Source organism: Pezoporus wallicus, unplaced genomic scaffold, assembly GCF_028554395.1.
Source record: "Pezoporus wallicus isolate ANWC-B61680 ecotype Strahan unplaced genomic scaffold, APGP_CSIRO_Pwel_v1 contig_593, whole genome shotgun sequence".
NCBI classification, from domain to species: Eukaryota; Metazoa; Chordata; class Aves; order Psittaciformes; family Psittacidae; genus Pezoporus; species Pezoporus wallicus.
The window spans coordinates 6,809,102-6,835,992 of NW_026642342.1; the positions used below are offsets into that span (position 1 = coordinate 6,809,102).

At 38.8% G+C, this 26,891-nt stretch overlaps 1 protein-coding gene and 1 long non-coding RNA gene across 4 annotated transcripts in view; one reads left to right on the forward strand and one right to left on the reverse strand.

Moving 5' to 3' along the window:
• The first annotated feature begins 395 nt into the window (after positions 1 to 395).
• The window catches only part of BTBD8 (BTB domain containing 8), a 35,039-nt gene continuing 8,543 nt past the window's right edge, over positions 396 to 26,891 (forward strand). The window contains exons 1-12 of one of the 3 annotated variants that reach the window (XM_057429176.1): positions 396 to 505; positions 584 to 769; positions 8,661 to 8,932; positions 9,831 to 9,948; positions 14,393 to 14,482; positions 16,352 to 16,432; positions 17,408 to 17,504; positions 18,124 to 18,212; positions 18,429 to 18,531; positions 22,174 to 22,356; positions 23,121 to 23,258; positions 24,301 to 24,430. In XM_057429176.1, coding sequence (XP_057285159.1) covers positions 396 to 505; positions 584 to 769; positions 8,661 to 8,932; positions 9,831 to 9,948; positions 14,393 to 14,482; positions 16,352 to 16,432; positions 17,408 to 17,504; positions 18,124 to 18,212; positions 18,429 to 18,531; positions 22,174 to 22,356; positions 23,121 to 23,258; positions 24,301 to 24,430 — 1,597 coding nt within the window. Of the gene's footprint in view, positions 506 to 583; positions 770 to 5,489; positions 7,411 to 8,660; positions 8,933 to 9,830; positions 9,949 to 14,392; positions 14,483 to 16,351; positions 16,433 to 17,407; positions 17,505 to 18,123; positions 18,213 to 18,428; positions 18,532 to 22,173; positions 22,357 to 23,120; positions 23,259 to 24,300; positions 24,431 to 26,891 lie in introns of those variants that run through there. The other 2 variants (XM_057429177.1, XM_057429178.1) reach the window with 2 other exon arrangements.
• LOC130609853 (uncharacterized) overlaps positions 7,379 to 26,891 on the reverse strand; it is a 37,172-nt gene continuing 17,659 nt past the window's right edge. Inside the window, exons 2-3 of the long non-coding RNA XR_008974892.1 lie at positions 19,624 to 19,691; positions 7,379 to 7,474 (exon numbers count right to left, since the gene is read on the reverse strand). This is a non-coding gene — a long non-coding RNA (uncharacterized LOC130609853). The remainder of the gene's footprint in view (positions 7,475 to 19,623; positions 19,692 to 26,891) is intronic.

Consider the following 26,891-nt stretch of genomic DNA (forward strand, 5'->3'; position numbering starts at 1 on the left):
CCCTCCCCCCCGACGCTGCAGCTGCTGACAGCCACCGAGGCCTGCAGAGGGCTCCCTCAGAGCGGCACTGGAAGGCGCCCCCTGCCACCTCCGCCCCGCGCAGGGCGGCAGGGGAGGGAGCGTCGAGGACCGGTTGTCTCGGGGAGGGGGGCGTGGCCAGGCGAAACGCCCCTGACCCCTCATTGGCGGAGGCCGGCGCTGGCCCCGCCCCCCGCAGCGGGAGCGGGGAATGCACGGCAGCAGGGCACTACCGGGCTTTGCTGCGGCGGTTTTGTGGCTCCCGGCGTGAAGAACAGTGCTGGTTGGCCTTTGGAGTGTCACGTGACCAACCTCTGGCCTTGTCTGTCGATCCCCTGTCCTCGCTACCGCACCGTGCGCGGAGCGGTTACAGGCACATGGCGCGCTGCGGCACTGGCGCTACGCCGAAGGGCCTCGGTCCGGCGGCGGTGGAGCGGCAGCGGCTGAAGGAGGCGCTGGCCGAGCAGCTCCGGCACGACGTCGGCAGGTAGGCGCGGGGCGATGGAGCGGGGCGGTGGGGTGGGGCAGGACGGGCCCGGCTGGCGGTAACGGTGCGCTCCCGCAGGCTGCTGGCGGAGGGGGCGTGTTCCGACGTGACCATCTGTACCGGCCCCGTGGCGCTGCAGGCGCACCGGGCCGTGCTGCTGGCGCGGGCTCCGCGGCTGTTCGCCGCGCTGGACGACGGGCGGCCGCGCCGAGAGATGCTGCGCATGGACGGCGTAGAGCCCGCGGAGTGCCGGCGCTTCCTGCGGTGAGTGCGCGGCCGCGCTGCGGGCACCAGCCTCGCTCCTCGGCGCTACCTCTCCTTTGTCGTTCCTCCTCTTTTTTCCAGTATTAACACTTGTGCTACGGCTTTCCCAGTATCTTCACAACCTTCCTGCAGTGTCTGTAGAGTATTTTCCCGTAACTTCTTTCTTTGCCTTGGTCCCTCTGCTGACAGCACGTGGGAATACTCTCTGTATGTAAAGGCTTTGTAATAGAACAAGAGAAAAAGCAGCAAAAATCCAGAATGTATCCTTTTAAATTAGCTGTGTTTACTAATACCCTTGTTAGCAAGATTACCTAACAAAAATAACAAAGAAAAACCACTCCAGTGCCACCTTAAAAAGAAAAAAAAACCAACCAAAGTTACGGATTTGGAAATGTAGGAGGGCTTCATCATGTCAGATGAAGACATGTCAAGAGATGCATCAAGTTAGAAACTGTATGGTCAGTACTTTAGCCCTAGTGATCCACAGGCTAGGCTGAGCATAGCCCAGCTTTCCCAGCAAGGTGGGATCCTGGCATGTGGCATGGTGCACTGTGTGGGTCAGCTACTCCCCAGGGACTGACTGGTACAAGGATCCCATGTGTTCTTCTGTTGCCAGCTATTGGCACATGTCTGCCATCTCACTCATCTTGCTCATGCTTAGGTGAGTACATGAGGGGTGTTGGCTGGTGACGCCACCGGACCTTGCAATCCTCCTTGCCTTTAAGTGCTTCTAATCCTTCTTTCAAAGAACTGAGCAGCGTTGGCTCTTCTGGAACAAAGCTGTGGTGGTGCCACCTTCCTCCTATAAAAGAGCGTTGATACTGGAGCCAGTCGGCACTTTGGAGCATGCGTGGGAGCAAAGCAGTAGGCACTCTGGGACTACAGGTGAATTCAGGATGTATGCACTACAGGCTCTTGAGATTGTTCACAGAATGAAGGGGAATGCATTGTAGTTTAGTGCTTAAAATAAAACTAAGGCTAACCTCTCCCTATTTGTTTTGCTCATTCTCTCCTTATATTTGTGAATAAGGCAGCAGATGGCTAAAAAGATGTATTCAGGGTACTAAAGTTATAACAAATATGAAAGAAAACCTTATGACCTGAGAATAACATGTAAAACACAGAATCATCATGGTGGAACAGGCCGATAAACTGGCATTTGTCAGCTTACTGTCAAAATCTGGCAGGAGCATTAGCAGAACAAGCAGTAAGAAACAAAACAACGTGGCATTTGTCTCCTATTTTTCTGAACTCCATTATTCCTTCCATTTCATTCATTTGCTTCACGTTCATGTGAGAGGTGGTTCAGAAGGTTTCATGCAGAAGCAGCATGTAAATTTAAAACAATCCAAATTATTTTAATTTGGAAAATTATTATTTGGAATAATTATTTTAATTATTTATATACTGTTATACCACTCCTTTGCTTTCCTAATGGTAAGCACTTACTATGTCTACAGTTCACTGAGACTTGATTTCACTTCTCTCTGTGTTTGCTGTAATTATCTCTGGAGTCCTGCATGTTCTCCAAAAAGCACACTATTGAAAAGCACCTTTAAACCCAAACCAGCTCATCCAACTATAAACCTTTTATCTTTTCACTGTGAAAATGAACTTCCCCATATATTCTAAGCTATGTATGAAGTGCATTTTGCACAATGGTTGGTTTTTCTCCTCTTAGGTTTCAGTACTGTTTGATACTTCACCTTTTGAATCCTCTAATGTAGCGCAATCTGTGAACATTTGTGTCTCGGAATGCACTGGAGTTTGACCACAGTGAACCGCTTTGGACCAAGGAAAGGAAGCAGCTTTGACTGAAAAGAACCTAATTGCATTGTTCAGATGATTTCTGCTAGTATCAGTGGCTGCTGAATCTTAGTGATTTCTTATAATTAAGATGCAAATTAATTAGATCTTCACAAATTCAACCCAATGCCTTAAATTACTGCTTGAGGTTTACTGGAAGCTAGCCTAGTAGTTCTTGGAGCATGTGAATTGCCAGCATGAGTTGTAACAACGACCTGTAGCTGCAGTTGAGCTCCTGGAAGAAAGCTATAGTCTTCTACAAAGCTTCCAGGTTTTCTGGTTATAAATACCTCTTCCCTGCAGAAGTGGAATACTAGTACAGTATTGAAGAGTTCATCAAAACTGTAACAAAATCTCATTCCCTTTTCCTGTTTGTATTCAGCTTTTATCTTCCCAAGTAAAAATTATCTTTCCTTGGGGATTTGGGGATTTGATTTTCTCACAAGCTGTATCTGGCATGCATCTCAGTGAGATGTACTTCCTTTGGGCTTCTGTCTCCATCACAAAAGATGTGGGCTACATGTCACTTGTGTGCTGAAGGCTGTGCAACGTGGGGAATCTGATGGGACTGACTTAGACTTTGGAAATGATAAATCCAGAACTGTGGAAGTTAAAATGCTCTATAAAGGCCTATCTCCAGTGAACAGTGAAGGCTGAGAAAGTTGAGACCAAATTGTGAACCAGAACCTTTATTTCCCATGTTAGGGAATTAAAGAATTTACTCCTTTGAATAGCTGAGCTGTTCTAACTTTAATGGCTTTAATTCATACAACCATATTCTCTTGTCTGAGTTTGGTACTACAGCACGAAGTTGTTTGTTGTGGTTATAAGTATGAACTAAATTAGTCATTGAGAATAATTAGACTTCAATAAGCAAAGAAGAGGGCAGGGAAAGAAGATGCCACATGAAGCTTGTAGCTTAGATTTTATGTTGGGGAAAGAAAGCCTTCACTGTGATGACTTGTTTCATTTGACAAAAACAGGCATTAAATACATGCTGAATGATGACAGCCTTATCTCCTTTCCATATAAATAGGAATGAGTTTCCTGTTTTTTCTTGCTGCGTTTTTTTTTCTTTGATACATGTTTATCTCCAACCTCAATTTCTCAGAGGAAGTTGAGAAGCTGAACTGTCAAGTCACAGTATATTTGGTATGTGTGTGATATTAACATCTTGCTTTGGACAGCATAGTTAATGCCATGGATTTATGCCCAATGTGAGAAGGGCAGAAACCTTTCACTGGGACCATAGCTGCTTAAGAGGTAAAATCTTCTGAGATGCTTGGCTTTCACAAGGAAGCTGAAAATTTAAACAGCACCTGTGTGAGGCAGAGGAGTAGCTGATGTTGCATCTCATGAGAAGGAATTTACTGAAATACTTGTCTCAAGAAATCAATTAAGTTAAAACAACTGTCTTAGCTGGAAAAATCAAGCAGATGGTTCTTCTAGCAAATCTAAAAAGAAACAGAAGAGTCTTAAGTGATCAAGGTAGCTTGAAGTTGTGCATATGACATGCCTGACTTGCATTAACATCAGGAACTAGATAATCTTTAAGGTCCCTTCCAATCCAAATCGCTCTGTGATTCTGTGACGTTCTGGTATGTGCTATGCCAAGTTCCTCCTGCAAAGAACACACAACATCTGTACAACTTGTAAATAAAAGGAAAACGTAATTTGTTTTGTCTCTTTTCATTAATTGTACTACACCTACAGTGCCAAGGAAGTATCCCATTTTGGGCACCTGTACTTGTCCCTCTATTCTAAAGTTACCATAGTATCGTTTTTTTCAAGCAATTAAACTGACACACTATCAAGCAGCAGAATTTCCCCTTTTCATGTGTCAGACTTCTGTGCTGGCAGTTTCTTACCATCCATAGTATTTATGATGGAAAAAGTTTCTGATTTTTTGATAGACTTAAGCATGAACAGTCTGTGTTGCTAGCTGATAGGGGAAAAAAACAAAAGAAAAAATGGCATTAATGGCTTTTGTTCAAGCCTGCTTTGTAATCTCTTTACTAATGCCCTATAAATCTGGGCATATATGGAACAAATCCATAACAACATATAAAAGGGCCTGTTTAAACAGCTAGTGTCTAAGAACTCAAAAGCACTTCTCGAGTGGTATCAATGATTTGTGTGCATGTATAACTTGGAGAATGTGGGTAAGAAGAGAGAAGGTAAATGTCTTCCCCACATGGGCTCTCAGTGAAGAACTCCCACACAGAGCAAGTGGAAGCTTCTGCAGGAAGCATCTGAAAGGTGGGGTGCTTAATTAGTTGATATTATTATTGTTTAGTTAGTAATTTATTTATTTGGTTAACAAGTACTTTGGAACAATAGGAGAGGCTGTCCTAACAGCTTTCAGTAAAAGTTATGATGATGTTAATTCCAGTTACTTTTGGTGTTCTCACAAATAACAAAAATTGACTCCTTGTGCTTCTAAATACGGTATTTCATGAAAATAAACCCTGCTCTTTCTCTTTCCTTTTATTTGTGTTGTCTTCATGTTTGCTAGTGGCATACAACGTATCTGCTTGAGATTTTTACATTCTTGCAGACAGTGGGTATGGCCCATAGTAAAGAAATGTACATCTTCACTGGAAGTACTAAAGAAGTGGATCATAAATCCAAATTCTTTTTCAGCCCAACTATTAACATGGGATTTCTTTGTGATTGTGTTTTTTGTATTTTTAGTGAGCATAAATATTTGTTACTGATTCTAGTTTGTATGGCTCTGTGGCTGTTCTGAGAACAGAATTGCTTGGTTGGTCTTCTACTGAGACTATCATTTTCAAGACTGTGTGGAGTCATGCATCTACAACTGACAGAAACAGGTGGGCCTTGAAGAGAGTTCTAAGGCAGAGAAACTTCCCAAAGGAATTTAGCCTAAGAGATACAGAGTGTTCACCTTCAGGACACCTTTGAGAAAACAAACTGAATGAAATCTTTAGATGCATGAAAGTAACTTTGGTTAGGCTGCTTAGTGTTTTCTTAGTTCTTTGCAAGCTACCCACTAACTACATGCTTTTCTTCAAAGTGCATTTTGAGATGCCTACATATGCTATCCAAGTAGCCCCATACTGCTTGCATGTTCTGGGAAGCTCTTTGATCACAGTGTACAATCTAGTACTTTCCTAATCATCATTAGGGATATGTTGGAAGAACTGGAATGTTTTTGCACCTTCTTAGAGTGTTCAAATGACTATGAAAACTGTTTCTTGTAAATGCTTAACTCAGTTCAAAACTGGTCAGGTTCTAAGACCTCTTGCTGATAACCTCTGTGTGATTTAAAGAATTTTTAACTGTATAGAATAGTAATTTTCTGCACTTCAACTTACTAAACTAAGGTGTCACATCAAGACGTTTGGAAGAAGAACTATTCAGATCATAATTCTGCAGTAAGGGTACTAGTTTCTTACAGCAACTGTGTTCTAAAAGAGGTGGTTTAACATTATCACTAGAACATGTGAACTCCAAGGTCCAAGCCATGTGTTTTGCTGTGGATGAAAGATTTCCCTAGCTTTTATTTATACAGGAAGATGCCATTTGATACTCTGTAGAAGACAGTCTAGAAAACTTCACTTTGCCTTTAGAATTAAGCCTATAAAATAAAGGATGTTGCCAAGCAAAGTTTTTTCTGTAACAGGGTTTAGAAAACCACAGAATATTCTATTCTGGAAAGAACATCTAATGGGATTTAACTGAGATAAAGGAAAATTTCTAAACTTTAAAGATGTGCCAAAATCATTACTGTTTTCTGAGAACCATAAAATGGGTGCCTCTATGAATCTTTAAAAGTAGTAAAATTCATTTTGTGTTAAGAGGGACTGTTAATATACAGGTATTCTGCTGAGTTTCTGGAAGTAGTGAATCCAGGGCTGTGACGTATTTTTAGATGCTACCTGAAATTATCAAGCTTCCTTGACTTTACAGGAAAAAAAATCTGATTTCAAATAGAGTTAACTTTTTTAGATCTAGAAACCAGTTACTTACTTCTGGTTTAATAACATGCCACTTGTTTTATGTACAGTTTCTAGTTATGGAAAAGATGCCATTACTGACTTAAGCCTAGGGGTAACAGAAATGCATTCCTGAGGTTTCTTATGTAGATTATCTGAAAACACCCTGAGGATTCCCAGGAGATTGTTGCCTCATTGCCCAGCTTATCAGATTCCCTATGGATATGTTGTTCAGTTACAGGCAGAAAGTAAGCAAGAAAATCGTAATAATGAATTTATGGCAAAGTAGTATGTCTGTTACTGCTAATTTCTTCTCTCTCAAAGTCCATCTCTACTGTCTTTACATGTTAAATACGCAACAGCTCTGCAGCAACAGAAAGGCGAATAAGTAAAGTTCCAGTCCAAATTTAACCTGACATGTTATGAATGGCAGTTTTCTCTCAACAAACCCTTACTGGAGATCTTCCTGCAGTTTTTCACATTCAGTATGTGTTACCAGTTTACTTTGTGACTGTATTTGCTTACACCTGGTGAAGATGTAGGGATAAAGTTGGAATTACTGGATTTTTTTCTAGTAGAGGCAGTCTGTGTGACTTAAGTGGCGTTTCTTGGAAGATCTAATGTGGAGAAACAACTTGGAAGACAACATTTCAGAACACCAGAATACTTCTGTGGAGTTTTGAAATCTGTAGGTCATTTTGGTTTCTACTCTGAATTTCTGTTCTTGAGCTCTACTGCTACACAGCTGTAAAACACAGATGTTAAGTACTGAGAAGCACACTGAGTGGGGAAAATGTGTGGCAGACATGGTCTTGAATTTTCTGAAGGATTGCAAAGTCTACTTGCTCAAGCAAGCAACCTGTCGTCCTGTTCTTGGTAATGTGGCATGTCTTACTACTTGTCTTTCCCTCATGCTATTGTTAGGCTGGGCTGGAAAGCACTCTAAATATGAAAAGCAATAGATGGTCAGACCAGGCTCACAGATTAGGAGTTCTGAAAGCACGTTTGGGTACAACAACCTTAAAAGCCCCTTTAAAAAGGGTCCATTGATCTTTTACTTTCAATGTGAAACGTTATTACTCTTGTCACACATTTTCAAAATCCAATAAAATATTAAAATTCCAATTGCCTACTCTCCTTCTCATCACTGTCTCTTAGTGAGAATCTGTATCACACAGATGAAAAAATATCTACGTAACTCAATCTTTTAAATACAGGAATCAAGAAGGAAGACTATTTCTTTGTATGTTTTCTCTGCCCTTTTGGAGGACAGTGTTCAAATATCACACTCAGAATTACTATGTTCCAAATATTAACAGTAAAGCCTCTTTGCCAGGGAATGAGTGACTAAATGCATGTATAAGTACATCTGCTAAATCCAAAGTAACTGTAGCTCTTCTGTTCAACTTTGCTAACTTCATCTATATGGTATGAAACCACTGATAAAGCGTATTATCTGTTCACATTGACTTTTTCAGGCTCCATTAAGTTACTGGAGTGCAATCTTTCTATAAATACGAGATCTTTGCAGTCACAGACTGCAGGCTTTTTTAGCCTTTCCAAATCTCAAGCCAAAAATAAGCTGGGGAAACAGATGGGAAAGTGGGAAGCTGGAATTACTATATGAGCAAAGTGAAAGCTCTTGGGTAATCTTAACTGCAGACTTTCATGCTTTCAAGTACTTCTTTTGAAAATGAAATTTCTATTTCTAATACCATTCATTTATATCTAGACCGTTCTTATGGTTTTGTACTTGCAACCTTGATGTTGGAAGGTTTTTATGTTTTGGGGTTTGTAGATTTGATGATATTAAAGGACAATCAAATGCCTATTCTTGATCATACTAAGATTTATAAATCTGTCATCTGTCATTAATGAAACTGCTTGCTTCTGCTTTTGCCAGTAGATGATTATAATAGTTGAGCTATAAAGAGCAGACAAAAGGGAGGTTTTAATTAATAAAAGCAGAGTGAGGGACAGAAACCTGTGTTCCTTTTAACCTGATCCTACATTCTATTTACAGTACTTGTTTGTGCTTTTTGTCTTTGTTAGTGACAAAAAAGTTATCTTTATATTTATTTTGCTCTATTAAAAATTACAGGAGTAAACTTGGTGTCATCTTCTAGGCTTGTATATTCATCTGATAAAAATCTCAAAGAAGCTGAGGAGCCAGCTATGATTAAAAAAGTACTGGAACCCAAATTAGTACAGGAAGACAACACTGCTACACTTCAGAACACTCAAACAAATGCAAGTTGCCTTGGAGACAGCATAAAACCACCTGTTGATCAGGATGCTTCAAGTGGAGCTGGGCAGAAAGAAGTTGCTTCTTCACCTTGTATTGAACAGGAACTTCCAGCAGTAGTCAGTGATGCAGAAAGCAACAAAGCCACTGCAGGTAGGTTTGGAGTTATGCTTTTGTTTGTTTATTTTGGGTTTTGTCAGTTTGGGGTTTTTCTTCTTTCAAGTAATTATTCAAAAACTTACACAGTTGTAAAAATGCAGGCAAAAATTGAAGCTGGCATGGATATTCTTTGTGATGGTCTACCTTATTCTCTCACGCCTTAAAGAGATGCATTGCTGCAGAGGTTTGGCAAGAGTAGTTCTCAGCCAGTGTGTGGCATTAACAAATCTGAAAGGACTTCTCAGGCATTGGCCATGTTCATTGGCATTTGTCTCCTTTCTTTTTCTCTGTAATACAGCAAACTTGAGTCCTCACCATGTGGGACTTCCACAGAGCAGAACCTCTCCTTTCTTTTCCTTTTCTAGCAAATTACACTAGTTCCACTGTTTTTTCATGAGGATTTTGGAAGCTTTCAGAATCTTTCCCACTATGACTGAATGAAAAATTAACCCAAGGAAATGTGTAACTGCATCTATACCAGAGGTGTTTGATGCTACAGCTGTGTCAGTAAGACAGGATCAAGCAACAGTTCTGTTCAAGCAGAAGTTTGTAGCACTACATGACCCTGAACTTCTTCAGAGTCTACTTTTCTTTAATGAGAGGTAACAGATCCTCAGAAGAAATGAACTGGCTACATAATCTTACGAAAGAGTAACGACAGCATTTCTATAGAAATCAAATATGAATCACTGGACAAGTTTCTGATAGTTCAAGTCAAACTGAGAACTAAAATGCATGGTCTGGAAAACCCTTCAAGGAAAGTTCTAGCTTGAATATGCAATATTGAAAAAAAAAATAAATTGTCAGATTCTTCTTTTCCAACACTTCGTCTGTGTACTGCCAAAAGTCTGCTCCAGACAAAGTGAAAAAAGCTATTTCTCTCCATCTGCAGGTAATTCCAAACTAGAAACTGCATCTGTGTTAGGCGAAGACTTAATGATGCTCTACAAGAAGTGCTGTTGCCCAGATATTAATATTTGCGTAGAAGGCAAAGAGTTTCAAGCTCACAGGTACATAAGTATTTAAAGTTTTTCAAGCAAAATCCTTCCAGTATCAAACACTGCTGGTACTGTATATTTATAGAAAGTTATTGCTGGTGCTGTTATCTAGCTGTGAACTGTTATAGGATTTAGGTCTCATGTGAGAAGTGGCCATAGTTTGATACTAATGAAAACTATTTATCTCATTAACTGCAACTACTGTGAAAACAACTGTGCTTTTAGGACTTGTAAGATTGCCATTGTAAGCTCATATAATGAATAGTGAGGCACTGGAATAGGCTACCCAAGGATGTTGTAAATGCCCCATCCCTGGCAGTGTTCAAGGCCAGGCTGGATGGGGCTTGGAGCAACCAAGGTGGTCTAGTGGAAGGTGCCTCTGCCCATGGTAGGCGGTTGGAACTGGAAGGTCCTTTCCAAACCGAACCATTCTATATACTTAGGTATAAATACTGGGTAGGTTTTGGCTAACCTGTTCTTAAATAATCCATGCTCTTGAAAGAATGAAAAATCAGCTTTTAATGCTGAATATTCAACTATAAATACTGAATAAATTACAATGCAGGTAGAAAGTTTCTGTGGCAGTAATTGTATTTTTTCTGTTCCTCACAATCTGTGCATACAGAATCTTAATTTTACTTTCATTATTTCAGTTATGTGGGTGTAAAGATTGTCAGGAGTCCCTGTAAGATCTAAAGTCCAAGACCAATTAAAAACTTTGGCTTATTGGACTTCTCTATCTTAGGAAAGCAAATTAAAGTGTCAGTACCATTCCTTGTATCTTTGATATGAGTCTGTTTGCATTTGAGATAGCAAACTAGAGAGCAAATTAGACAGCCTGTATTTTGTTCCCTTTGAGTATATAACTAACTAGGAGAGATTGTAAAAAATTTCCCTTCTTTTAGTATTTTCTAAACACAAACCAATGTTTTGGGGGGGGTTATTACTGACATGAAAAATACCTTTATAGAAGATAAGTCATAATAGTGTGTGTGGTGTTTTAATTCTTAAGTAATAGAATTAGGATTATGTACTAAATCTCTAGAATGTAGTGTAGCCAGGCATAGAATCATAGAATAATTAGGGTTGGAAAGGACCTGAAGATCATCTAGTTCCAACCCCCCTGCCGTGGGCAGGGACACCTTACGCTAAATCATATCACCCAAGGCCTCGTCCAGCCTGGTCTTGAACACTGCCAGGGATGGAGCATTCACAACCTCCCTGGGCAACACATTCCAGTGCCTCACCACCCTAACAGGAAAGAATTTCCTCCTTATATCCAATCTAAACTTCCCCTGTTTAAGTTTTAACGCATTACCCCTTGTCCTATCACTACAGTCTCTAATGAAGAGTCCCTCCCCAGCATCCCTATAGGCCCCCTTCAGATACTGGAAGGCTGCTATGAGGTCTCCATGCAGCCTTCTCTTCTCCAGGCTGAACAGCCCCAACTTCCTCAGCCTGTCTTCAAACGGGAGGTGCTCCAGTCCCCTGATCATCCTTGTGGCCCTTCTCTGGACTTATTCCAGCAGTTCCATGTCCTTTTTATGTTGAGGACACCAGAACTGCCCACAATACTCCAGGTGAGGTCTCACGAGAGCAGAGTAGAGGGGCAGGATCACCTCCTTCGACCTGCTGGTCATGCTCCTTTTGATGCAGCCCAGGATACGGTTGGCTTTCTGGGCTGCAAGCGCACACTGCCGGCCCATGTTCATTTTCTCATCAACCAGCACCCCCAAGTCCTTCTCCACAGGGCTGCTCTGAATCTCTTCTCTGCCCAACCTGTAGCTGTGCCTGGGATTGCTCCGACCCAGGTGTAGGACCTTGCACTTGGCATGGTTAAACTTCATGAGGTTGGCATCAGCCCACCTCACAAGCGTGTCAAGGTCCCTCTGGATGGCATTCCTTCCCTCCAGGTTATCAACCGAACCACACAGCTTGATGTCATCGGCAAACTTGCTGAGGGCACACTCAATCCCACTGTCCATGTCAGCGACAAAGATGTTAAACAAGACCGGTCCCAACACCGATCCCTGAGGGACACCACTCGTTACTGGTCTCCAGCCGGACATAGAGCCATTGACCACAACTCTTTGTGTGAGGCCATCCAGCCAGTTCTTTATCCACCGAGTGGTCCATCCATCAAATTGATGTCTCTCCAATTTAGAGACAAGGATGTTGTGTGGGACAGTGTCAAAAGCTTTACACAAGCCCAGGTAGATGACATCAACTGCTCTACCACTGTCCATCAGTTCTGTTTGCTTCTTCCAGTCTACGCTATTATAAGACACGTTCTCAGTCTACACTAGTATAAGACATGTTCTCAGGCTCATAACTTAGAGAAACAAATACTTTAATGCAAAAAGGAAGTCAACAGATTCCATCAGCAGAGCTTCTTTAATTTAGGCCACTTAGTGCCTGGAGCAATGTATCTAGTCTAACCAGCATCAAAAAATATGGCAGTACATCAGAGAAAACAAGGATGCTCTTGAACGAGCACAGAACTTGATGGTGTTAGTACTGCATCATGTGAACGGTAGGAGTCAATAAGGGCAATCTAACTTTGGGTATCATTGTGGTGAAAGTACCAGTATGATTTGCTTATTTTAAGGTTTTTCTGAAGTTCTTAAACACGAAACAGTTTAAGGCCCCACTCTCTCCCACCCACTTATCTCAGCATTCCTTACTTTCTCATGAAGTCCTGTGGACTTCTAATAGACTGTACAGTGTCAGCAGCGCTGCTCTATGATTTGCAAAGTTATGTGATGCTGTGTTGTATTCTTAGAGCTCTGAGGGGAGCAAGTCAGGTTTGTTCAGTAATAAACTTGTGGCACAAACCATGACAGCAGGAAAGCAGGGAGAAATGGACATCCAGTTCATATGGTGCCTCCATTATTTTGTTACAATGTTATCAGTGTGTATGTAGGTAATACATACTTGTCCATATTCCACTTAAGTAGCTGTCTGACTTAAAATGAGTCTCTGAAATACTCACTTCAGCTATGCCCTTGAAGTTGATCTGGCCCTGATCACTGCTAAAATGTATTTGCAAAAGGATGACAGAATTTGAGATAATGTATTTTGTATCATCTCCATGACATTGTATTATTGTCTCTTACAAAAACAAGATCATGTTTGATTTCAGAATGTCACAAAGTTGTGATGTAATTAATACCCGTTTACATGTGGACATATTACACTGAGATATAAAACAGTCTGTAAAAAATTCATTATTATTATTATTATTGCTGGGTGAATCACAAGAGGAATGTGCAAGAAGTCCCTAATTTAAAGTATTGAGACTTCTGAAGCAGAAGGAGGGAGGAGAGATGAGAGATTCCAGAATATATAAGAACTAGAAAAGAGACCATAAATAGAATTCTTCTTACTTCTTCCTACACAAAATGAGAGTGCTTTGCAACATTTTTAAGAGCCAACAAACACATGTAGAAGAAAGGATTCTCAAGCCTACTGTAACACGTTGCTTTTTCTGCCAAAGGAGATGCATGACCTAATTTTATAAGTAACAGGAAGCTTAGTAAGTGTCAGGAAAAAAAAAAAAAAATCACATATATAAGAATATTATCTATGGCTGCAACAGCCCAGATGAAATGTACAAAGGCTCACACTGTAACTGCTGTAAATCTGGAAGGCTGAAATCACAAAGCAGTTTTCATCCACTATCTTTTCTTCCTTTCTCCGCTTTCACTTCCACCTTAAGAAGCTCCTGTTACAAAGGTTTTCCCATATGGTTTTGTGAAGACTGTGATACAGGTGCAGATAATGAGCTCCACAGACTACCTGTCTGGGGTTTCTTTATTGTCCTTGATAGAAGCAGAAGTAAATTCAATTAGCCCCTTTATGACCAGTTATGCCTTTTATAAGTGTAGTAAGTCTAAACAGAAGTAATTGATAGCTTTTCTTAAGCAGTTCTGGAAATACCAGTCATATTGTTGTATCATGTATCAGGATCAAGTTTGTCAGCTTTCCAGGATGGGCTGGCCAGCCAGTTTTGAGTAGGAGAATCTCTACGCTTCTCTCTTCATTTAAAAAAAATACACATTTTGTAGTATAAAAAGAATTTTTAAAGATTCAGGATATAATCATTTGGCTAAAATGGGGCTATGTAAACAAGATTATTTACTGCTATTCAGTAAATACACCAAAGTAAATAAATTTGGAATTTTGTATCATATTAAAGAAAAATGCTTATGATGATAGATTCCCCCTGTGTGAATGTCAAAGTCATACTAGAAACAAACTTTAACTGAGAAATTTAGAGTACTGTTTGTGTTTTCCTCTAGCATATTTTGAATTCCAAACATACTGAAGAAAAGGCATGCAGTATACCGATGACACCTTAATGCATAAAGGGCAAAGATTTAAGTCAATGTTATCAAAGAGTCTCATAATAGATATTTGTTATCTAGTGGAATAATGTTTACTTTTTCTCTCTTAGGGCCATTTTATGTGCCAGATCTAGTTACTTTGCTGCTATGCTGAGTGGAAGTTGGGCTGAAAGCTCCCAAGAGCGCATCACTCTTCAAGGGTAAGTGTTTTCTTTGCAAGTCAGGTGGGAGCAAAGGTAGGCAATTTAAGATCACTGCAAATATGTAACAACTGTGCTGTGTACAGAGCTCTGAAGATTAATCTGCCTTGACGCTTTTCTTCAACCTGATACATTTCCCAGGTACTGTTTTGACTTCAGTATGAAACAGCGTATGTAGTACTTGTTAATGCTGTCAAGTGGTGGAGGGAAGAAGTCTTTTTTAATCAGCAGAAGGGAACTAATAATCCTTTGTTTTATATTCATGGTCTATTTTATAATTTTCCTCTTTCACTTCACATTGTACATTTCATGAAAAGTACTGTGAATGTCTCAACAGTGTAATTTTTCATACCTATTTGTACAATAAGAGTGTATTTACAATGTGAAGACAAATAAGCAATTAAATGTCTTAAGTAGTGTTTAATAATGGTCTCAGCATCATGCAGTAATACAATTTTGACCAGTATCCTTTTTCACAATAGCTTTCTGTGTGAGAGCTGAAAATAATGGAGCTGTGAGTGTAGGAAGAATACTTATAACTTCATAGATAAACTGGAGACTGCCAGGTTAGTTCTTTTCAGTATCAGAAAAATCAATTTAAATAGATTAAATTTTCCTTAAAAGCAAACTAATACTGATACTTGTTAGCTTTTTGTTTAGACAGGATTTTGACTGACTCGGCTTTCTCCAGGAAGAACTGTGTACCTTACAGTGGTACAAGACAGAACTGCTCAGAACTAATATAAAATTGCTTGGCCAAGTAATACTTTCTTGTGTTACTGTTTTAGTTTTCTGTCAGTGTAGTAATATTGCTGCAAACTCAGGAAATTATCTGTTCATTTGGTTATAACATCCCAATCCTCATAAAACAATATGCTTTTAATTGACTCCTTAGCTTTTATGCTATACATAGTGTGGTTGAGAAGCTGATAGTCAACAATTATTCTTATATTTACACTTCTGTCCAATTGATTTCTTCATGGCTAAGAAAATTTCATCCTTACCTTTCAGTAGACACTTTCTCCTGAGAAGAGTTAATCTTTATACGAGTATATTCCCATGCCAGTGTCTCATAATTTGTTACTAAGAATCATATCCATAATTTTACTTTTTCTAGTTCGGTTTTCTGTTTGGTGCAGATTCCCATGCTGTCTGTTTAAACACTCATCAGTAAGGTACATATGGCTTCCTCTGAAATAATGACAATTCTGCATAATATAACACCTGTCAAGACTGTGGGTAAACTCCTTGCTGATTTTACAGCTATTGTGTACTAATATAGACAAAACTGTGCTCTGATTTTGCTTCTTAGCATGTTGAAGGAGGGTTTTTTGTCTGTTCCTCTGTTTGTTTGTAGTTATTGGTGTCTGTTGCTTAAATCTGCATGACTATATTCTATTTATTCTAACGTATACATTACTTGGGGTATTTTAATTGTAGGAAAAGCTTAAATATATCATAAAATCAAGAATTAATGTTTATAAGCTGATTTTTAAGTAAAGGGTTGCTTAGTAATTGACTTATTACTAGTAAAGAGGTTGGAGATGATGAAAAAAACACTTTCTTCATACTACCAGTGTAAATACTCTAGATACCAGCATTAGTCTGCTTATGCCTTGTTTTCAAAGTATTACAGAGTTTCAGCGAGACTACTGAGTAGCAAAATTCACCCCAAATATAGTCCATTTAGATCTTTTTACATTGCAGTAATGTTTAAAATACCTTTGATTTTATCAGATCATTTAACTTCCATTCACAGAACAGCTGGATGATGTACCAACCTTCTGATCAACCACTTTTGGCTAAGAAATGTGGTGTGTTTTATTCTGGACTTTATGTCTTTATTTGCCTTTTTTCTCTCTTTTGCAGCATAAGCCATGTAGAAATGAGTGTCATCTTGCATTTTATATATGGAGGTATTCTGGACTTCCCAGACAAAGTTGATGTTGGGTATATGTCAACTTTTATCCTCTTTTTCCAATTGCAGTTTTTGCTTATTCTGTATTTTCTCAGTTCAAAGTCAAAAGGACAGTTCTTCAAGTAGTGTAAGACAAAGATGTCAGATATGATCATTACACCTAAAGATACTTGAGGAAATTCCAAAAATAAAGCTGCTGAAGGAACCTTGCTTATTTGTCAGCTACGGGAAAAGGTGTGCCAGCCATTTTTGGAATGTTACATAAGGACAGTGAAAACCAGGAGAGTGCTTTATACCAAAATAGGTCCCAATTGGCATGTACCTTCTTTTTAGTTTCCAGAATAATATATACTATATGTCATAATATTTAGCAGTTAATATCTGGAATTTTTTTTTAAATACTCATTTGAACTGATGCATAGGCTAAGTAGTCTTAGATCCCTCAAAGATTATATATAGCAACCAAGGTAAATGTTGGTATATCTATCTAAAATAAAAATATGGAATTGTTTATAGTATGTCCAAATGTCAATGTTTATGTAATGAGTTACTATAGAAAGTAAATGATGGTATTGATTGTTATATCAAATAATATTTTGCTCACTGCTTTTTAGTATTTGGAAGGGACATAATTCTCAGGTGTGATGCAGTCAGTAACATTTTATGTAATCTTTGGAAAAAACCTACAAAATGCCAAAACTCTGCTGGGACAAATACCCTTTTCACTTGCTGCCATAAAATAGAGAAACTGAGAAGCAGTTTCTCAACCAGTGGCTGAGGCTTACTTTTATGTACACCAAAGCTGGTGGTTGAGAGATTATGATTAGGTCAATGCCTGTTTCTGTTCGAAGACTATCCTTTGGCAAGTTTCACGCTTTGTTATCAGTCTGTTTCTGCGGTAAATTATGACTGAACAAGGAGGTGAAATTAGCATGTAAACTGTCTTGCAAGCAGAATGCCTATGTCAAAATGAGTTTTGATTCCTCTTGCTACTGCTTCCTCTTTAGTCGCATGCTGAGCATTGCAGATATGTATGGCCTCGATGGGTTGAAAGAAGTAGCCATCTACATTTTGAAACGAGATTACTGCAATTTCTTCCAAAAGGTATGTCAGTTCTCATGCTATCTTGTGAACTGTAAAGACCAGGAAGGATTTTTATTCTATTAGTTACACATCATATTGACAAAATACTTATCAAATGTGTGGTCAAGGTGTTAGCTGAAGTCAACAGGCCCTATTCTTGTGTGTAAATCTGCTAAATTCACTGGGATCGATGATGGGAGTAAGGCCTGTGGTATCATCCACCTATTTATAGAAACTTTAAAACCACAAGTGATGAAAAGCAATTATTCCACATGATTAATTCAATATATCAAGTTACATGGAGTATCATTTAATACATTCCATTATATATGCAATTGTTCTTAACAGGAATTTGGAAATACTTGCAAGTCAGATTTCATATATTTAGAAAACATTTGTGTTCAATTAAAACTAGTTCAAACAACTGCTTAGATTTGAGCATTTTCATGCATTGGGCTCACTAGGTTGCATGCTACTTTATTGACATGTGAAAGCAGATGAATTCCCTGTTCTGCATAGAGGCAAACAAACTTAAATACCATGGTAGCTAACACTACTTCTGTCTGAAGATTTTGTGTTTCTGTACAGTTAGTGTAAGTCAGAATATACAATAATGATGATAATTTGCTGACAACTCTAGCCTGTTCCTGGAAAACACCAACCTGTATTAGAATGTATGGCTATTGCTCACTTGCTGGGAGTGGAAAACCTATATGCTGCTTGCATGAAGTAAGTAAAATACAATAAATTATGGTTTATGTTTTTCATTTATCTGCTTTCTGTTCAAAGTATTTTATTTTGTGAGACTGGGTTTATTTTAGCATACAAAAATGTTCACATTTTAAACATCTTTTTCCTCACTACATAGAGGTATCGCTTATGCTAAAACAAATGAAGACAGAACATTTTTCCTTCTTTAACTAAGAAAGGTTCTCTTTTCAACAGATGGGTAGGAAAACATTTTGCAAAATGTTTGTCAGAGAAAAGCTTTGCCAGCTTACCTACTGAACTTCAGAACAACTGCCTTGTTATGTTGATTAACTCTTTGGTAAGTGGTATATAGTGTGCTTTGTATAAAAATACAGCAATGTAATTTATTAAAGATAAGAAATATAGAAGTTTGAATCTGTAGTACACTTATGCTATGTAAATTTCCCATTAAAATAACAATTTAAAACCAGATTTTGATGTGCAGGTGTCGTTGTTATGCTTTATGGGACAGAGTCTAATGATAATCACATCCAAGTCCAGCATAATAATACAAGTCAAGTTTATGAAACACAGCTGTGACATCATAGCACAGCATTACATGTTCAGATAGTAAGAAACAGGAAATTGCTCCGTCAATGTTAGGGGGGTGGCATACATCATTTGTGAGAGTCCTTCCCCGTGCTTTGGAAAAAATTGGTTTTTTTTTTTTCCCAGACTTCAGATGATTGCTGGCTGTCAGTGATGACAAACCATTTCTTTACAGGCAAGCTGACTTAAAAAATAAAGTAACAGTATAGCATATAGCATACATAACTTCTGCTTCTCTGATAACAGCATGGAACTGGTCCCCTCAAAGCTCTGCATTCATTTTTTGTGGCACATACGTACACTGTTCCAATTTAGATCTGATCAAAGTACTTTCCAATTGTGTTTCTGTATGAAACAATGCTCAAAGCTGATTTAAAAGTAACTGATTTGATCTAGACTTGATAACAGAAATTTGGTTCAGTAATTAGCCTGCAAATGCATTGAACTGGAACAGAGATATGAAGAAAATGTAGAGCTAAAGGTAGATTTGCACAGCTGCTGCCAAGCATGACTGTATATGTGGCTGTAATGTGGACTAGTGTACACAAAGTTTAACTCACTCAGGTAGCATTCATAGGATGATTCTGGTTCTAGCACTCACCAGCCATCTAAGTATGTGATGCTTCATTCCATGCCAAAATCCTTGTCCCCACATCTCTTGTTGTTATCAAAGCTAAATAGCTCAGGTATGGCTACCCACACTGCCAAACATACCCCAACTTCAACAGATGTGCTCTTAAATGGGTCTGGCCAAGAAATGCCCTTCACTGAAAGGGCTGTGAAGGCTTCTTGTGGTGGGTTTTTCTCAGCCCCTGAGTTTTTATTTTGAGGGAGTATTTACCCCATCACGTGCTGAGGCCTGCAGATCAGCTGTGAGTAGTGGCTGCTACTGCATATTGAGGTGGAAGCCTGAAAAATGAGATTACGAAGCTAAACGGCTGTTTGAGAAGTTTGAGAGTATCCAGTTAGAAAACCCAAACAGTCCTCCTGCTAGAGAGAGTAATTTCTAACAGACTAAAAATAGTAGCTATAGCTTTTAAGATGAGGTGTTCTGCCATTACATTCTATCAGTGTACATGGTTATTCCTAGAATATATACATAGCCTTGTATGTGGTATGTTGTATAAATGCTTAAGAAGTTTTAAGTAATGTTTTCAGGATTATAGATCAATTCATTCTAATCTACAGCTATATACAGTTACACCAGTATCAACCTCCAAACTAGCTCAAGTGGGTACCGTAGCCAAGAGTATATACAGACACAGTTCTAAGCTCCTCCCCAGGCACCCTTGTGCAACATTATCAGGACAGCTTGAAGGTAAACCTAAGCCACATCATGCCTTCCTTCCCCTCTGTGCCTGTTATAATATATGAAGATGGTGTGGTTTTAGTTTGTGTCGAAATATATGAGCTATCTTAAAGCTACCAGTAATTGCAGAACTGTCATGGTACTTAGTGCTGCTCAGCTTCTCTGGAAGATCTTTGCAGTCTGGACTCAAGTGGTGTTTTGGTTCCTAGTTTAGTTATTTACAAATCTGTGTTGGTGTGTCTTTGGAAGATTCATTGGTATTTTATGGACTGAAGCCTAGAAAGCTCTTAGAATTGCAAAATTAAGAGATAAAGCATAAGCCTCTTCTGCCTACAGAACAGTTGTGGTGAGTGATCATTTAACTCGGCTCTTAAGACAGCCAGTCCAAAAACTTGTGAAATTCCCAGTGAAGTTATGCACGATCTGCAAAAATGCTTCAGGACGCTTGAGGGAGAAAGAAGAAAAGGTCTGACATGAATTTTCAAGGGACTACTGTATGTTTTATGATCCCCTTTGCTGCTACAGTTCTCTGCTGTAAAACTTTTTAACAGTTACACCCAGTTAAACAGTATGACTCTACTGATTCCTTCATTTACCAGTCTCGGAAAAGTAAAACCATGTTAATGTGGGGCAGCCCTCTGGAGAAAGAAAAGGTGCAAAGGAAACGAGATCACTGATCAGAAAGTCTCTGGGAAACCCCAGTGATGAACACAGAAACATTAAAATGGGAGTGCAGTTTAAAACACTGTTCAGGTTCTTACCCCTGGTGTCTCTACATGCAAGAAAATGACCTTTTATGTTTTTTAGCTAAGTAACGTGGACTCTGCTTTAGAATGGTTGGGAAAAATACAACAAGAGAATTAAAATTCAGTTAGAGCCACTCCTACAACATGCTGATTTAATTAGAAGTCAATGAAGGCATTTTATATTTCCCTGGAAGCGCCTAATGGGAGTAAATGCTTATTGCCTTGTGAGCAGGGGCTGAATTCTGGACCATTCAAAAAGCTTGTAATTGAGTCCAGTGGGAACAAGATTAAACCATAAGCATATAGTTAATCCACCTTATATGCAGACAAGCAAACTGGGTTTGCCCACAAATGAGTAAAATAGTAAAATACAGTTGAACAGTGGTTGGCCAGATTTTATGTTTTAATGATAACATACATAAAGAAAATCCTCCCTGCTTTCTACTTTGCATGGGACAACCAGGATTATAATCTGAATTTACAGGAGGTGTCTTTGTGTCAAATGTTTATCTGAACTGTTGCTTTCTCCAGTGTTGTTGATCTTACTGCATCACTTATCAGTGACCTGCTAGGTCATGTTGAGTACAGCCCTTCTAATGGCTAATTCTACCGTGGATAACAGAACATTACGAGTTCTCTTCAGGTGATGTGTTGGCCAGTAGAAGCTACCTTCAGGTGCTGTGCTGATGCAGTACGTGAAAGAACCAAAGGCACAGACCAGGGAAATAAATATTAGCAAGTGTGTTTGCTTGTTTTAAATGTGAATGTAAATATAACAGTTACATTTCTTAGTGAAATGTTAGCCAACAGAGAGTAAGTTCAGTGGGAAGACAAATATTTGATGCCTGACTCCTTCCAATAAAGCAAAAGGATCTGTAACTATGAAAATGCTTGGATATTTATGTATCCCAAGTGCTAGGCCATCCACACTCCCCTAAAACTTTCACTTACTTGTTTCATTAAAGAATTTATTACATTTTTCAGTGATCTAAAAGGATTTTTGCAATTCAGTTTCTGCAGTTAGTATTTGCTTTATTTTGCTCATGACTGCAGTACGTAATGATACACAGATTAAAAAAGTACAGTAAAAGCTACAGAGAACTTCACTGCCTAAAACTTCAGTGGGCAAAACAGCAGCTGATTTTTCTTTTTCTGCTTTAGTTTCAAAGGTAGGTATAAAATGGTCAGAATTATCAAACTTCAGATTTATTTCAAGAAGGAAAATTGACACAGGATTGGATCCTGTGTGTTTCAGTAACTAAACAGAGGCTATTTTATGAGCAGCAATTCTTTAGGTGATTACTTGGCAACAGGCTAATTTCTGTTTTATTTGAAGAGCCACAAGAATGCTGTTTTCCTTTTGATGGAGAGTGACCACCTGATAAATAGCCTTCCCCAAGTGAAGTGGACAGAGCCAGCTGTAGCCTTGGCATCCAGGCTACAGGAGGAATGTGTAACATTTATTGTGGCAAACTTCCTACACGTAGTACAAAGCGAAGGCTTCTCTACTCTGCTTCAGGTAAAAGTGCCCTCAAGCTATAATATGCTTCCAAATAAATGGAACTGTATCACACTTTGTACATTTCAGGCTGATGAATAAGGAAAATAGTTTCAATTCTAGCTTTAAAGTACAATTCTATGGAAATTTAAGATAAAAACTAGGCAGTGCTATGGGGTGGGGTTTTTTCAGTGTTGTTTTAAAGCACACTACTACTTTGATATGCAGGGTTGATACTGCACTCAGGGTATGTGCCTCAATTAAGTTCCACTTAATTTATGGGACGCTTCCTGTGTTGGAGAGAGGTAAGTACATACGTAAGCTTCAAAAAAAGCTTTTGGACCCTTAGAACAACTTGTACTTACAGGGATGGTTGTATTACCAACCTACTCAAACTTGTACTGGAATGTGGCAATGCTGCAGGTCCTGGTGGGAACATACCCAGCCATGCAGCTGGTTCATTTCTCCTATTAAAGATTTACTCAGTACGGAGAGAATTAAATAAACAGGGAGATGTTAAAACATTTTGTCTTTGAATCTAGAGTTGCACTTGGCTGTAAATTCATTACAGTGTGCTTGTCCCTAAAATTCAGGTTAAAAAGAGGCCTCAGGATGATTTGCTAGAGGCCTGGAGAGGGGTGGGGTTATGGGACGCATACAAAGGAAGATGCTCTGCTTTGGAATACCTCCTGCACAGCGTGAGAGCAGAGCCTCTGCTCAGTCATGCTTTTGCATATGAAGTACACTCTTTTGTTTTAAACGGCTGCCTTTTATTGTTTTCCTAGGCACAGGCAATGAGCAGCAAACCTGACCTTCTAGAACTGATTTTTAATGCAACTGAAAAAAGTATTAATAATGAAAACAGCTGCTTTCTCCTTGTAGCTGTGGATACATTGTTGGACTCCACAAATGTGAAAGAGATGGTAGGTTTTTCAATGTGCTGTGTTTGTACTGAGAAACTAGTCTGGTATTGTTTCATGTAATGGTTCACATCAGATGATGTGCTTTGAACTGGGATGGCTCAGCCCTGCAATTGGGGTCACACAGAAAAGCATCTGCATAAATTCAAGGTCCTGATGGAAGCACAGCAAATGTTGGCATTTGTGTAGTGGAAATTAACACTTTTCCTTTAGAGAAACCCTATCTATGGCAATAAAAACATTACTGTGTATTACTGAGAATTTAAGTCCCACTGGCACCACTGCTCTGTTGATTTTTGCTGTCGCTTTAAATTTGTGATGAGAACTTATCAAGATGTTTCGTTAAATTAAACTTAGAGGGGAAGAGAATTTATTCTCCTCTCTATGTATCTTTGCCCCCCTAGTGTAAAAGTCACAGCTACATTTGCTTTTGTTTAATAAGACTGCCCTCTGAAGCAAGGGCTGCCTCTTAATCTAGTGTGTTTTTTGGACTGGGGGAGGTGTCAGTCTCCATGTGTGTAACATACCATGTACATCCACACAATCTAAATAATGCTATTTAAGCTGTGGTTGTCTGTAATGCTGAGGACAATTCATAAATAGTATGACAGAATGAAAAATAAATGCAAAATGAATTACTACAATCTGGTACTACTGTAGATCATCTTGGTAAAAGCAATGAAAATTTAATCAGATACATTATTTTTCCCTAGAGGATGTGACCTTGTTGTGACACAGCTGACAGTAAAGAGCTATTATGGGGTTCATTTAGAATTATAAGAAATGGGAAAAGGGGAAGGGGAAAAAAAGAGCAATGTGGTGTTCTGTAGTGCTGTAGTATGCCTTGGTTTTCAAGTATTGTAAAAATCACGGTGGTGAGCACTGATCCTTCAAAAACAGCATCTCTATCTCCCAGACCATTATAAAATGTAAGTGATGACATCATTGATCTAGCTTAGGGAGTAAGTAGATTCTGAAAGGAATAATGACTGGTTGCTATGACAATCTGCCCCTCGCCAGCTGCTGATTTGTTACTTGAACACAGGGTTTTACGTGCAAGATCCAGGCGCTGCGTGATAAGCTCTGGGTCTTCCTGGTTCAGTCTTTTTATGCTGTTCGTCACACAGAAAGCTGGAAGCTGATGAGGCCAGACCACCAACAGAAAATACAAGCAGGTATGACTGGCTTCAAATGGCATTATAATTTTTTAGCTATTTGTTTAGTAGATAAAATGTAGGTGGTGTTCTGATGCCAGATAGAAATTAAAGCAAAAATAGTGATGCTGTATGTTTTTGAAGGCACATTTTAGAACAGAAGTACTATAGCATGGTTAGCTAGTTTCAAACATGGAAATCAGTAAGTCATCTTCTGTGAAAAGTCTCCCCTGCTTTTCATTTAGGAGTGTACATAATAGGAACCAAACCCATGTAGATTGATTCTGTTCCTATTTACAGCTGCTCTGAACTATTGAAAATACTGCAATAGGATTAAAAACCTTATCTGTCTCATTTTTAAGGAGATAAGCACTGGGGATGAATGAAATTTGCACAAAGCAGATTACTGATTCTATAAATTCCATTTCTATCCTTTCTTGATTTCTGCATAAGGTATAAACATTGCTGTCTCTTGCATAATGTTTCTCTCGTGCACCGTCAGTAAATGCAGACAGCTTGACTTCACAGTTGATCGGTATTGTGATATTGTGTATGCTACTGCAGAGAGCCCCTAAGGAGCTGCACAGTGTTCTCTCAAGATTTTAACAGGCAGCATTTCCAACAAAAAGGAGGTTTTGTTCTGAAGGTTTCTTTGTTTTGAAGTACACAAGTATGCTGGGGATGTGGAACTGACGATGGGAGTTCGGGTTACGGCTGAATATTAGCTTTGACAGCAGTGTTAGAAAAGAAATCACTTCTGATTCAAAGGAGAAAGAAACATTTTGGTGTCCTTTTTGTTAAAAGGATATTAATAGCTTAGGATTTGATAGTTATGAAACTGTTTACACCTATAGGTAGATAAAAAACATATTCTGAAATTACATACTGAGGGAAAGATGCAGTGAGTGTCTCTCCAAGAATGATTTAGGCATGTAGTCAAATAACATTCATTGCTACTGTATGAAACAGGTTTATGATTTCTTTCTGGATTATAAAACCCTCCAGAAGCTGAGGAGCTGCCTTTGGGGTGTTTTATTTTTGGGATGATTTTGTCCTTACTGTAGATAATGTTTAGGCTGCTTTGCACTAGTGCTTTCAATACAAAAAAAGGTGTGCCTTAGTTGTCCAAACTCCATCTTGCCAGAAATGGTTTTGTTTTCTTTTAGATTACATTATAACTCAGAGCTACCATACATTTTATGTGTAAACAGGCTGAAATGTTTGCATAAACTATCTGGGTTTAATTACAGGCAAAGAGATCACACCATACTAATAGACACACTTTAATCTTCAGATTAAGCATGTGTAAGATAACTTAAATCAACTTTCATCTTAAAAGATTTCTGGTGGTGATTTATCTTCTGGAGATTTAACCTATGTAGAATTAGAGGGCTGTAATAAGGAAAGAAAAATGCCAAAAGAAGACAGTTGATATTTTTCATTTCATGCGTTTTCTTAGGCATAAAATTTATATGGATTTTGACTTAATGTATTGATACCCTAACTATTCTATGATTCTGTGATTCTATGATACGTATTAATGTGCAGAGTCATTGCTAGAAAAAGGATTAGATCCCTGGGGTGCCATTTTCACAATACCTTTTGTGTGATTTTTTTTTTTTTTTACAGACCTGTAGAAAAATTGGTTTCAATATCTTCAATAAGAATTCAGCAGCTTTTTGTTATACATAAAATGTAACCATGTACAAACATGAGGCACTGAACATTTACATTTTTAAAAGCCTTTTTTCAGCTGAAATATTAATGCAAACAAAAATGAAATCTTACTGCTGCTGGCTCTGTACAGTATCTATAAATATCCCTTTTGTATCCTACAAGCATGATTGATTTAAAGCTTTATTGAAAAATGCTTCCCTCCCAGAGCCGTCAAAAGACAGGCATTCACTGCCTGAAAATTCCCCATGACAATCAGAGGGATAACTCTCATGACAGGACACTGCATGCTATCTAAAGAGGCACTGTGATCTTTACTGTGTATATGTAGATATTTTAGCTATACCACTTCTGAAAACTAATACAATTGAATGTGATTAATCTCTTCTTTATAAAGAAATATTCTATAAAGTACAGTATGTCACCTTAAAGTCATGAGTACTCTACATTTAAAAATCTCTTTTCTAAATGGTGTACACTTTCAAAGCTCTCAGTACACTGCTTCAAGTGAGCTAAGCTTGGATAAACAAAAGTGTCTTGTTCTGTAAATGGGGAAACTGAACAGTTAAACAACTTCCTTATGGCCACATGACTTTATTACAGATACCACATTTTTCTATTCTGAACATAAACCCACATATTTCCACATAAAATTTGCCATATCACCAAAATTAGCCTTCCTAGAATAGTTACAGGACCCAAAGAACTGCTTTCTGACTTCAGATGATGTTAGTTGAGTAGCCTGGATTGTTTTCCGTCTCCTTTCTTTCCTGTTGAATAGTAAAGAAACTGCTTATTCCTTTTACAG